Genomic DNA, 13603 nt, shown 5'->3' with positions numbered 1-13603 from the left:
TTCTTAGGACCCAGGCGTCCGACCGGAGTGCAGACTTGAACATCTACACCCTGAACCCCGCGGCGGGAAGACAGAATCTGCCCAATGCAAACCCTGACATCACAAAACACACTGTTGCTTTTCAGGGGAAACACCTTTTGTTTTAAAGGAGAAACCACATGACATCATAAACAGCTGGTTTTAAAAAACAAAAACAGTGAATTTTTACTCTATAAAACAGAATTCATTCTAAAAACACAACTTAGTTTCACATTGTAACAAAAGGACGGGCCGGGCGCGGTGGCTCACGCCTGTCATCCCAGCACTCTGGGAGGCCGAGGTGGGTGGATCGCTCCAGGTCAGGAGTCCGAGACCAGCCTGAGCAAGAGCGAGACCCCGTCTCTACTAAAAATAGAAATAAATTATCTGGACAACTAAAAATACATATAGAAAAATTAGCTGGGCATAGTGGCTCATGCCTGTAGTCCCAGCTACTCGGGAGGCTGAGGCAGGAGGATCGCTTGAGCCCAGGAGCTGGAGGTCGCTGTGAGCGAGGCTGACGCTGCGACACTCACTCTAGCCCAGGTGACAGGGTGAGACTCTGTCTCAAAAAAAAAAAAAAAAAAAAAAAGGACTAAGCTAAAGTATTACGCAGATAGGAAAGAAATCTGTCTCCCAAGGGAAGAAAAGCCGCAGCGATCCCTAAAACAGGGGCGGGGCGGGCAGCTGTAAGCGCACAAGGACCGCGGGTGACACGGCCGAGTGGGACCCGAGTGTCACCTAACCCTGTGCAGCGCTTATTCGCAGACGAGTTCAGACCTCCTTGCTAACGGTTCGCTACTCGATGGAAAGGCGGCAGCAGCCAAAATACGAACGTAAATTCTCGGGTTTTCCACGGTGGGGATCCGCGGTACTCAAAGCCTTGGGAGCGGTTCTGGAAACATTCGTAAAATTAAAGTCGATGCGCCGTTAACCCTACTCTGACAGCAGAGGACAGGGACGCTCCAGGGCACACGCGCCTGTGGACATTCGGCCGAGCTCGCGGGCCCGGCGGGGGGGCCGGCCTGTGGCTTTGGCCGCGGACGCGCGCGGAGACTGAAAGGCGTGCGAGGGCGGCCGGCGGGAAGCGATGGGAGCAGGCTGCCCTAACCGGCCCGCCTGCTCGGGTCAACTTCTGAAGCAATGCTGCGTACGGGAGCCGGCCGCTGGGCGAGGCTCCGGCCAACGCTCCTCCACCCGCCTCGGGTGCGCGGCGGCCGCGGCGCTGACCTGCGGGGACGCGGGTGCACGGCCGGGGCCACCACGGTTACCGACGAGAGGGGACGGCCGCTGCTCCCGAGGGGTCTTCCCCGCCGAGGAGGGCGAGGGAAGCGGGGAGGCAGCGCCGCCGGCCGCGCCCCGCCGAGACCCACCTGCAGCACGAAGCGGCGCGGCGACACGCTGAAGCCCAGGGCGGCGGCGGGGAGGCGGGAGATCGTCACCTCAGCCACCTCCTCGTTCGGGTTGTCCAGGGCCAGCGGCAGGGCCCGCGAGGTCCCCAGGCGGACGTCTCCGAAGCAGAGGAAAGGGGACCTGCAGAAATGGCTGAGGCGCAGGACCGGCGGGGAAGCCGCCCGCCCCCCGGCCGCCGAGCCCCGCAGCCCCGCCGGCGGCCGCGGCTCGACAGGGCTCGGCTCCCGGCGGCTGCGCCCGGCCCGCCGCGTCGTCATGGCAGCTCCGAGCTCCGCCCGCACCGCCCGCCGCGGCTCCAGCGGGCTGCTCCGGAGAGCGGAGTCCCAGATGCAGGCCGACCGCCCTCCCTCAGGGGCGGCCGCGAACGCCGTGGGAGCGAATGCGCCCCCTTTCCTTCTCCGGCAACCAGCACGCCGGGAGAAAGGGAACGAGCCCCACAAAGCCGCAGACTCAGGACGGGGCAAAACAAGTATGGCGCTCTGCCTCTGTTTAAACTTCCCGCCTCCACCAATGGGCACCTCCGGGCGCCGCCCACCTCACCGAGGGGCCAATCGGTGAGCAGCAGCCCCTGGCCAATGAGGCCGCGGCGCCTTATTTAAATGCTCGCATCGGGCCGCCCAGGACTCTCGGCCGATTTGGCGCGAACGGTGGAGCCGCCCTGCCACCACCTGAAAGTCGCGGCACAGAAACGAAATCGGCTTTTAGGGTCTGTGAGCAGGTTGTGTGGAAGGGAAGAGATCACAGCATTTCCACAGCAAACGCAGTAATCGTTGCGGCAGCCCCGCACCACCTTAGGTAACATTGCTAAGTAAGCAAAAACTGATGTTTCTCTTATTCCTAGAACAAATATCTTCTCGCTCTCAAACTACACCCAGGGAAAACTGGGCGCTTCTTTGTGATTTCACAAAGGAAGAAAAAAGCCTGGTTTATGGGCGGATCTGCGCGGCGGGTCGGCTGTGAACAGAGCCGCACTGCAGCCGGAGAGCTGGGTGGGAAACGCTCTCCGCGGGAATTTTGCAAGACACACCCAGTAGCTCGGTCACAAGGGAGAATAACACACGGCTTAAGGTACAGCTCCATGCTGCCGCATGGGCAATGGCTAAGGGGCTGGCCAGTTGGTCAAAGCTTTGGAAGAAATCAAATGGAAATTTGGTGACAGGTTGGTCTGGAGAGGAGGTATGTAAAAGGACGTCTCAGAACAGGTTTAGGAAGTAAAAGTTGTGTCCCATGTAAATGCCTCTCGGAGAACATCCATGGCAGAGAAGGGGCTCACAGATCAGGTAAACCAGACACCCTGTCCTGTGGAGGTCAGCCTCCTTCCTCAGGGACGCATTTCCTTGCTCACCGGGCTCACAAAGTGGCCACAGCCGCAGTGGGGGGCGGGCTCAGAACGGGCTCAGCACGGTTTCCCCTCGCCAAGGCCGACGTGAGACACCAGGGCTGAGCCCCCCGCCTGCTGAAGGAGGCCAATGCTGAACACCCCATCTAAGTCCATCCTCCAGGGGGAACAGCCAACTGTTAACACCTGTGGCATGTTGTTAGCGTAGACCTTTTCTAACACGGAAGGGGCAGTGTTTTGCCACTCTGGGATAAATGCATCTTCTGAGTGTAGACTGAAGTATCCGCCCCCATTATCCATGGATTTATAGAAAACACTATCTGTAGCCAAGGAATCTGTGATGGCCTTCAAACGTGTCCAAAAATTCTCTCCTACGCCCTTCTTCAAGAAGGGAAGTTTGATTCGTATCCCTTGCATGTGGACTGGTATTAGTAACTCACAACTGAACAGAGAAGTGATGGAATATCATTGCCAAGATTAGGTTATGAAAAGACTGCGACTTAAATCCTGGGTTTTCTCTCTCTTTGGATTGTTCCTGGCAAGTGGTGGTGGTGAGCGGCGAACACTGGCTGCCGTATCACCGCGCAGCCCTGCGGAGAGGCCGGAGGAATTGAGGCAAAAGGCCACAGGAGTGAGCTTCGAAGTAAATCCCTGATCAGGCCTCTAGAGATTGCAACCCTGACAGACAGCTTGACTTCCACCTCATGAGAGATCCTGAGCCAAAACCACCCAGCTAAGCCATTCCTAGATTCCTGACCTGCAGGTAATAAATGCTTGTAATTTTAAGCCACTAAGTTTGGTATAATTTGTTAGACGGCAATAGATAACTAAGATTCACACACAACAGTGCCTACAGTCGGCAGACTCATTTTGCAGAGATGGGCTCATGCCCATAGAACTTACTGGTCTTCTAAACACTCAGAAGCAGCAGCCTAGATGTAACAGAGAATGGCCGACTGAAGGCTCAGTGAAAGGTGCCCGATGGAGACGGCGGCTGGCAAGGCTGGAGATGGGTCCTATAGCGTACAGACAGTGCCTCCCTCCAACCGACGACCACTGCTCCACGGCCAGAAGGTACGGGAGGAGGGGGACTGGTGGCCAGAGCAGCCCCTCTCAGTGTTTTCTACAGAGTAACTTATTTCATTAATGAATTTTACTATACTTCAGACCTCTCTCTAAAAAACAACACAACTACTTCAAGCATTAATAGTCATCATTAATATTTGAATTTATATTAGACACCTAAAATTCACTACATAGTTTAATGGTTTATACATTTACTGTATAAAGCATTTCAAAATAATATGTAGCTTCAAAAATAGAATTTTAAAAAAATGTGCCCCAAGTTACTTGGTTTTCCATTTGTTCAGTGCCTTTGCACTCGATTTTTATGGAGGAACGCAGAATACTATGTTCCCACCCTGTGAAAATGTAGCTCAATAAAACCTAGACACGCTCTAGTAGGACCAAAGGACTTTATATTTATTTTAAATATCAAAATAACACAAAGAACTAGTTCAATATACAATACACTTCCTATTCTTCACAGAGAACTGAATTTTTCTATAAAGACATTTGTATTTAAGAAACATGAGACAACCAAAATATCTATAAAATTCACAAGATACTTTACACACAGTTGACAATAATGAATTTTGATATTTTAGATTTTTCTTCGTAACTGTTTTAAAAAGTATCCTTAATTAAAAACCAAAATTATGATTTGAGACTGAAAACAAGTTCAAAAGCATTTATACTCTAACATAGTTCATAAATCCCCTTAATCAGAACATTTACTACACAGATGGAGGAGCTAAATGCCCAGCTTTGTACCATTTTTTGGCAGCCGTCCTCATCAACTGTAATACAGGTTTATCTAAAGGGATAAGAAGAGTCTGATTGTTGGAAGGAATAAAATGTTATAATTATACCACAGTACATTGTCCAACTTTACTGCAAGCAGAAATACCAAGCAAAGAGGTGCAATAACAATGAGTTGTGTACATGCTCTTTATGCAAGCAATGTTTTATAATCTCCAACAGTAATGCAAACACTGATATTACTTTTCTTTACCTAAGAATTTGGAAAAAAAAAGAAGAGGTTATATTCTTTGTATAACCTCTAGCTCTGAATATAATCCTTAATTTCTCTTTATATAATTGGCTTCACAGGGTAAATTTAAGTTGTTTTGGGATTTTTCAAGAATCATACACAGCAAGTTGGAGCATGAAGAGTAAGCAAAACATAAGCACTCTCTCTACCAAAACCTCTCTCATCTTCCACATAACTTTGTCCTATCATTTCTATCATACTAATGCTACTTCCAAAGAGAAAGAGTAGAAAACATGTTAACATCATAGGGAGACAGTATCTGAAGTCAAATAATTTTAGAGGAAATAAGGAGGGGATCCCCCCCAAAACACTACAAACTATACCAGGAGAGAAATGTGCAAAAGGGTAGGATCTAAGGAAGTGTTGTCTAGTTCCTAGAGATTGTTAAAAAAATTATTCTTACATTATCCATTATTCACTCTAACAGCAAGTAACATTTGCCATAACACTACTTAAAGTTTTAGAAATGCTACTTGTTCCTTATTAAAGAATACATAGTTATTTTAAATTTGGCACTGAATCTTAGAATATTCTAATACAACTTTGTTTGAAAGTCCTAATTTTTCCTGAGTTCATCAACTCAAGTTATACACTGGTTGGGATGTTGCTGCTCCTAATGAGAAACTCATCTCAAACCATCACCTCTTGTTCAGTTTTAGGCAAACTGAAATAAGAAGTCATTCAGTGCAGAACTGTGTGGTTACGGTTACACAACTGGTTATTTAAGAGAGAGAGAGAGAGAGAGAGAGAGAGAGAGAGAGAGAGAGGGACAGACAGAGATGCAAATACACTACTCTTATTTCATTTTGTCAGATTCCTCTAATCATCTAGAGACAGGCCCAGGAGTGGCTTCACAGTAACTATAAAGGCCACAATAGAGATTTTAAAAATTATAAATAAAAACAAATGTTCACACTAGTACTTAGTACACCAATTTGCCTCTATATAAACATAAAGCAAACTAAAAAAACGTTGCCCAACCAGCAGGCACACAAACATAAGACCCACAACCAAAAAAAAAAAAATTATTAACCAGTATAATCTAGCCAGCAAAATCACTGAAAAGGCACAAAGCATTTGATTCGGAGCAGAGTGTCTATGAAAGCGCACTGTCGAAGAGCTAATGCTCAAAATCTGACAAATCTGACTTTTCATCAGTGATATGTTAGAGTGATGTGGATGGAAGAAAACTCAAACATGTAAGCGTACCAGTTTAACTGTATTTTTAATTTGTTTGCAATTATACAGTGAAAGGCAATAAATGATAATTACTTATTAGCCCTTAACAATTTATAGTTATCCTACAAAGATGTTCTGACGCTTTCTAAGACTGATAGAAGATTATTAGTGTACCTGTTTCATGACGTACTGTAACTTAAAAGGAAGTCACTTAATAAAGCACCAATTAAAAACGCTATTTTTGCTACTCTTCTTCCAGCAATAAATGTCCAGATTATTTAAATGTATGCAAAGACCACTACCCTTACAGTTGTTGGTTAAATCTTGCTGGCATAAAGACCAAACCCTAAATGGCATTTTAGGCTGCAAAAAATAGGTGGGGTTTCTTACAAAAATAATCTCAACTTGACTTAAAAAATATCTAAGGCAAAAATTATTTTGACAGTGTAGTGTAAAAAATAAGCTTATTATTCAGCATTTAATAGTGTTCACTAAAAACATGTTAATTAACTAAACTGAGGAAAACTGAGTATTCTTACTTGTAACTGGTTTTTAATGACTATTCCCAGAGTATTCTGCTCTTATTTTTATACATATAAACACAAACACTTAATACTTAATCTCAGTATTCAAACTAACAATTTTTTTTAAAAAAATCCATTATTCTAGGACTTCAACTGTGCTTCTTTGGACAAATATTTATTCAAACAACAAAGAATTTAAATTCTTTTAAACTATTTAATACCTACTAAAAATCTTTGGTGCATTTAAGTCAAAACCGATTAGATTAACAAATTTCTGCACTTGATAAATTATTCAATTTATAGATTAAGTGCTAACTGCTATCTGCTAAAAAATTAATTTAAAACAATAAATTATGCTCATAAAATAAAAAATTCTGAATGAGGCTACACTTAGTTGCAAGACTCAAAATTTTAAGTACAGTCACAAAATAAATGGATTTCAGAGTTACAGAGCATTTGTCCAAAATACTCTAAATCAAATATTAATATTATAAAAGATCAACTGAAAAGAGTAGGCCTCATCTGATACTTTTTGTGCCAACTTCGAAAGCTTATATACATTCAGTTTGCCCAAATCCATGAGGTTTTCACAATTTTAAAATTTCTTCTATTTTTGGGAATTAGAGGCAGCAGGTTAGTTTTGTTTTGTTTTTTCTTTTTTTGTTCACCCACTGAAACTATTTCTTCATAAGAACCACATCACCTACTTCTCAGACGGGGTTAAGATGAAATGAGAGAATGCCGGGCCCGGCACAGAACAAGCGTTCGTTAATGCCAGCTTCTTCCTTCCCCACAAACAGCTCTGCCGCCTGGCGACCACATGAGCTCCAGTGAGTCCTTTTACCTGAACCTCAGACTCCTTATCTCTCAAATGGGAATACAGCATGTCCTTTCTATGTCAGAGCTGGTTATGAGGTCTGAATGAGATAACATATGTGAAAGCATTTTATAAAACAGTAAATCACCGCTCGAGTTTAAGTTGTCTACAATAGTAACTAAAAACAATTATATAATCATACTTCACTTTTCGTAAGAGATGTATTCCAGAAAAGTTCTATGTAAACCAACTCCTACAATTAAATCATATATCTAAAGCGTTAGGACATTATTATTAAAAGAACCTTAGAGTAAATACCTTCAAAAAGCGAAGTATTCTTTTCAATGTGAAAATGCAATATCCTCTTTTTCTCCCACCAAATGTATAATATGCCATATACATACATGTATATATATACCATTTGCCCTCTCACAAGTCCAGACTTTTCTACATTAGCTTATATATAAGGCAAGGTACATTTTTAGGTATGATTTCTTCTCATTATACTAAGATTTTTAGTTATAATCTTGTCAGTGTATGATAAAAATCATAAACATATGCATTTTTAAAAATCAATCTGAAAGACTAACAGACTAACAGTACCTCATATGGTCAAGTTCAACCATGTAAGTACCCAGGTATAACATTTCCACACACAGCAAATAAGAATGCCTTAACAAGAATACAGCAATTATGTCTACTGGTTTTAAGATAATTACAACCAAACCTTGATAAATGAGACAAAACTCAGGTTGGTTTTATTATTTATATGAGCTACTTTGGTTTACTGCCTCAGTTCTCAGCATTTTTCCACTTTGTGTTATCTTCGCTAGTATTGCAAACGTTCCTGTAAAGTACCTTCACTTCTTAAGTGCTTCAGCGAACGGTTTCCCCCATTACTAACTGGTTAAACTTTATTCATTAAAACTTCATTATTTTATTTGTGATTTTTTTTTTTTTCACAAGGGCCGGGCCAGACTTTACAGTTTACACAAAAAAAGTGCTTAAAGCAATTAGGAGTGTAAACAAAACTGAAAAAGAAAACTTTTAAAACTGCTATTTTCTAGTAGTCTATATACAAATGACATGCTAGTAATAAATGAACCCTGCCTAATCTAACCCTCAAGCAACTCTATTAGGAAACATTATATTAGTTTAAGTTAAAATTGACTTGAAAATATGGAAAGTGCATGTCTTCAAAGGTATCTTATAATTCTGACTTTTTCCTCAATTAATTGTAATTAGTGAGGTTTTGCTGTAACTGCTATTTCCTTTCACCAAGTCCTCAACTGCTGTACAAAAATAAAAATCAAGGATAGTTACTCACATTAGTCTTATGTGAAAGCAAAAATAAAGATCTAGAGTACATGTAAATCTGTGTACAAGTAGTGGTTCCATTTGATTAAACAGCATTGAGTTAAACTAGACACAAATTTTATAATTTGTTTGGCACCTTTTCTAACAATTATACATGAAATATCTAGGCTCTGTTTCCCAGAGTTTCTATCATCCAAAGTAAATGAAACCAAAAGTAGCATGTTTAATTAAATTTCATTAATTAGTTTTAATTGTCCCTTCCTTAGTGAGATGAAGATATATGCTGTGAAATAGTGTTACTGTTTCTGAAAGAAATAGCAAAGTGTAACAGGTAAACTTACCTTGAAAGACATCTAGTTAAAATTGTCATATTTTTCTTTTAACACATTTCAAGTTCTATGATTTAATGTCTAGACCTTTTGCCTTTCTTATTCATAAAAATTGAAGTATAGGCCAAAACCAATTATCTAGATAATTACTTCAGTCTACACTTAACAAGCTAATCTTACATTAGTTAGCTTTCTGGCTTTGAGTTTGTCAGAAATCCAAAGGATAATGAGATCTAAGATTACGGACAGATGGAAAGACAACATAGAAGTATCTAAGACTTTCTTATAAATTCAAATTCCTAATTTTGATTTAAAAACCTGGATGAAATAATAATAATCTAAAGGTAGAATAAGGACAGGTGCAATCATCAGTACATTCTTACAATTCCTTTTTAAAGGCTACATGCGTCTTAACCTTGTTTGTAAGATGGAGAAGGGAAAAGAGAGGAACGAGACTAAAGGAGAACAAACATGTCCACTGATGATTTAAAAAAAAAAAATCCATAATGTCAGCAGCTAATAATTCTGAAAAGTTTGATAATCCATTAAAAATTAGCACTAAATAATTTTTAAAATCACAAAAATGTTCACTTCAAATATTATGCCAGACAGTGTGTCCAAATATTCATATGTTCAGTAAACAGAGACACACAGTTTTCTTGATTTAAAATTGTTCTAAGGACTTGAGAAACTAGAGAAAATGAAAAAATAGCAGCCCTACTAATTTAAAAGCCATCAGCTCTTGGCTACCGTTAGCACACAACCATCAAGCAGTCTGTGGAATGTTTAGATTCACTCATGAATGATGCTCACTGGCAGAAATGCTCTGAACACCAGCAGTGCTATCAAGGCCCAGCAATGTTCCAAGGTACGACTGCTCTCTAGGATCTAGCATCTGTTCAGGTCGGACTGGATGAATTATATTTGCAGGCTGAGGAGTGAGAGTGTATTTTTCCAGAAAAGCTAAATCAGCTGCCCGCGGATAGTCGGTGGCCTGTGGCTGTGGTGACAGGAGCTCGTGGGAGGACGGCGGGAGTGTGGTCGTGTGACGCACCAGGTCACCGGGAGCGTCAGGCATCTGCACTGGGACCAGCGTCACCGGGACACAGACTTCAGCAGACACGTTCTGGAGCATGGCCTTGGCTTCCGAGTGGTAAACCTTGGGCTGGTCCATATATTGTTTTGTTTCTGTCTGGAAGATTTTATCATCGGATGAGTACTCCACTGGCAAAGATACGAGTTTTTCCTCAGAAGCACTGAGAGGGTCATCAGGAGATTTTATCTCATGCACATGGTCAATGTGGTATTTCAGCTTGTCCTTCCGCTTAAATGTTGCGTTGCAGTGCTGACAGTTGAAAGGTCGGGCATCAGAATGAATAACCAGGTGTTTTGTTAATGTTTTCTTAATTCTAAAAGACTGATTGCAAATTTGACATTTGTATGGTTTTTCACCTGCATGAACAAGAATGAAATGACATGTAAAATGCACTCACTTGATAAGACAATGGTTTTAAGTGGCAAATTTTCCATGTGAATAACTGCAAGAACTTCATAACAGCATTTATATTATATGCTACCACAAAATGGAAACAGTAAATGGGTAAAAACAATGAGCTTAAACATCAAAAAGATCTCGGTATGAACTCTGGCTATACCACTTACTAGTCAAACCTTGAGCCAGCCACCCGGTTTCCAAGCCTCATTTCCTGACCTGTCGCGTGGACCGACAGTTGTACGGAGCTCACCGAGCTGGAGAGTAGGGAACTGTAGTAACAGAGCTTAGCACTGAGCCGGTACAAGGCGAGAGCTTGACAGACACGAGCTCTCATTGTTACTCACTTTCATTTCCACTACAGCAGCCTGAAAGTTTTGTTAAGTCAAAACATTTGATTTCCTCCCACCCAGTGAGGATAAAAACCAACACAGCAATTCTGCACTATGAAACTGGCAGTCTTTCAGATAAATAGTGCTAGAGTAACTAGATGATCACCTGTTAATAAAACAGACAAACCTTTCTCCCTTACCTACTAACAAACACAAAAATACATTACAGAAGGTTCATGGGTCTAAATATGGAAGTTAAAATAAATCTTCTAGAAGGTAACAGCAAAAAAATATTAATGACTTTGGGATAGGGAAAAGTTTCTTAAAGACACAAAAGAACTATAAAGAAAACAATGATACATGACTCCTTTAAAATTCAGAACCTTTGTTTATTAAAAGATACCATTACTAGAGTGAAAAGATTAGTCACAGAGCAGAAGATACCTGTAATATATGTATATCCAATAATGGACTCATACCCAGAATATAGAAAGAATATCTACAAATCAATTAGGAAAAATCAATCTAATTTAAGAAAATGATCAGAACAATTAATGTGGTGTTCCATAAACGTAGATATCCAAATGGCCAATATAAGCTTAAGGAAAGGTGCTCCACATCATTACTCATCACAGAAATGCAAATTAAAGCCCCTTTCAGATAGTGCTAAATATCCATCCAATAGATCACAAAGACAAGACAATATCAAATGTTGGTGAAAGCGCAGAGCAATTGGAATTCCCATACACCACAGAGGGTAGTCTAAACAGACACAATTACCCTGAAACACTGTTTCCTAGTATCTGCTGAAGCAGAACATATGCATATCCTACGAGCCACAAAGCCTAGGACCAGGCATATACAGAGAAATGAACGCATGGGTGTATGAAAAGATATGGACAAGAACGTTCACGGAAGCTTTATTCATAATAGAACCACGTAAATATAAAGCAAGTGTCTATTAAAGTAGAATGGATAAATAGTGATATGAAAATGAAATGAAATGAAAATGAAAAAAAAAAAACCAAACTACTGCCATAGAAGAATCCACAATCATACTGAGGGAAAAGAACCAGACAAAAAAGAATACATACTATATGATAAATGGTTATAAGTGAGAGCTAAAAGAAGAATGAATTTATAAAGAATGTTTTTCACAGGCCCGGCACGGTGGCTCACGCCTGTAATCCTAGCACTCTGGGAGGCCGAGGCGGGTGGATTGCTCTAGGTCAGGAGTTCGAGACCAGCCTGAGCAAGAGCGAGACCCCGTCTCTACTAAAAATAGAAAGAAATTATCTGGCCAACTAAAAAGATATATAGAAAAAATTAGCCAGGCATGGTGGCGCATGCCTGTAGTCCCAGCTACTCGGGAGGCTGAGGCAGTAGGATCGCTTAAGCCCAGGAGTTTGAGGTTGCTGTGAGCTAGGCTGACACCACGGCACTCACTCTAGCCCAGGCAACAGAGCGAGACTCTGTCTCAAAGAAAAAAAAAATGTTTTTCTCAAATTCTAACAAAGGATATTTAAAAGTATTGAAGCTTATATAATAGAGAAGACCAGAATATGTGCCCTTATGATATGAACTTCAATAAAATGGATGGAAACCTAAATGGGGAAAATCCCCAAAATTTAACCAAAAACAACAAAGTTTAAATGTTTGTATTTTACTCATGAACAATTATACACACAAAAAGATATAAAGCACCCATTAAGTTTTACCTGAATGTGTCCGAAAATGCATTTCCAGACTTGATTTGCCTTTAAAAATTTTCTTGCAAACATCACATTGATGAAATGTTGCTTTATATCTAAGAAAATAAAAAGATTTCAGTTTTGCAATATAATTTTTAAAAATAACATAATGAAAATAAGTTACATTTACAACTATATATATAATTCTCACATTAATAAAGCATAGAACTCCAAAAAAATAAGGAAATACTTCTTAAATATTGAGCTTGCCTCTGGTTCATCCTCCCTAGTTTAGTTATATTCAACAAATAAATATGAAAAGAGGCCTTTAGATTTTCAACTGCTTTTTCAGTTTAAAGCAGTTGAAAAAACTGTAGGAACAGAAACAGATTGATGGTGGGCTAAGAGGAAAAGGAAGGGGGAAATTTATGATGATGAAACTATTCTATATCTTACTTGTGATGATAATTACATGACTTGCAGAACTCTACCCTAAAAAGAGTAAATTTCACCTTATGCAAATTATACCTTAATTAAACTTAAAAAATAAATGCTGAGTCTGATTAAAAAGAAACTGCAGAAATCTCAAAATCTGCATTTATCAAAAGGGTCACACTATTCTCACTGGTTCACTTCCTAACAAATAAATATTATAAATTTGTACTTATAAATAAAAAAAATAAATTTTACACCTAAATAAAGAAGACTGAAATGCTGGTTCTTTATTTTTATGATAAATAGACAAAAATAAAGATAGTAAATTAACGAAAAATTAACATAGTAAGCAGCATAGTATAGTCACTAGGAAGTGTTTCTGAGTTAATCCTAAACTGAAAATTTAATTGTGAGAATTAAGACATTTGTAAAACGGCTAGTATTTAAGGGGCAGTTACTGGGAAAGCCGTATCATCTCACTTTCGAAGCAATTCGTATCTAATGAATACAAGGCAAAATAATTAAATCAAACCTGTGCTACTTAAAGTTTTATAAGACAGTCTGCTAACATATCCATTGAATTTTATTGGAACGTTTGTTACCA

The 13603-nt window shown here is 40.6% G+C and overlaps 2 protein-coding genes across 3 annotated transcripts in view; both read right to left on the bottom strand.

Annotated features, from left to right (window-relative positions):
- The window catches only part of ASPM (assembly factor for spindle microtubules), a 49559-nt gene extending 47871 nt beyond the window's left edge, over positions 1-1688 (bottom strand). The window contains exon 1 of the mRNA XM_045536317.1: positions 1392-1688. Within this exon, the coding sequence (XP_045392273.1) occupies positions 1392-1688 (297 nt within the window). The remainder of the gene's footprint in view (positions 1-1391) is intronic.
- A 2540-nt stretch (positions 1689-4228) lies between these two features.
- The window catches only part of ZBTB41 (zinc finger and BTB domain containing 41), a 39245-nt gene continuing 29870 nt past the window's right edge, over positions 4229-13603 (bottom strand). For both annotated transcript variants that reach the window (XM_045536313.1, XM_045536312.1), the window contains exons 10-11: positions 12592-12680; positions 4229-10501 (exon numbers count right to left, since the gene is read on the bottom strand). In XM_045536313.1, the coding sequence (XP_045392269.1) occupies positions 9846-10501; positions 12592-12680 (745 nt within the window). In that variant the 3' untranslated portion in view covers positions 4229-9845. The remainder of the gene's footprint in view (positions 10502-12591; positions 12681-13603) is intronic.

Source organism: Lemur catta, chromosome 23 (genome assembly GCF_020740605.2).
Source record: "Lemur catta isolate mLemCat1 chromosome 23, mLemCat1.pri, whole genome shotgun sequence".
Taxonomy (NCBI): domain Eukaryota; kingdom Metazoa; phylum Chordata; class Mammalia; order Primates; family Lemuridae; genus Lemur; species Lemur catta.
Note: the sequence above shows the minus strand (reverse complement) of the source record. Positions and strands in the feature narration are given on the sequence as shown.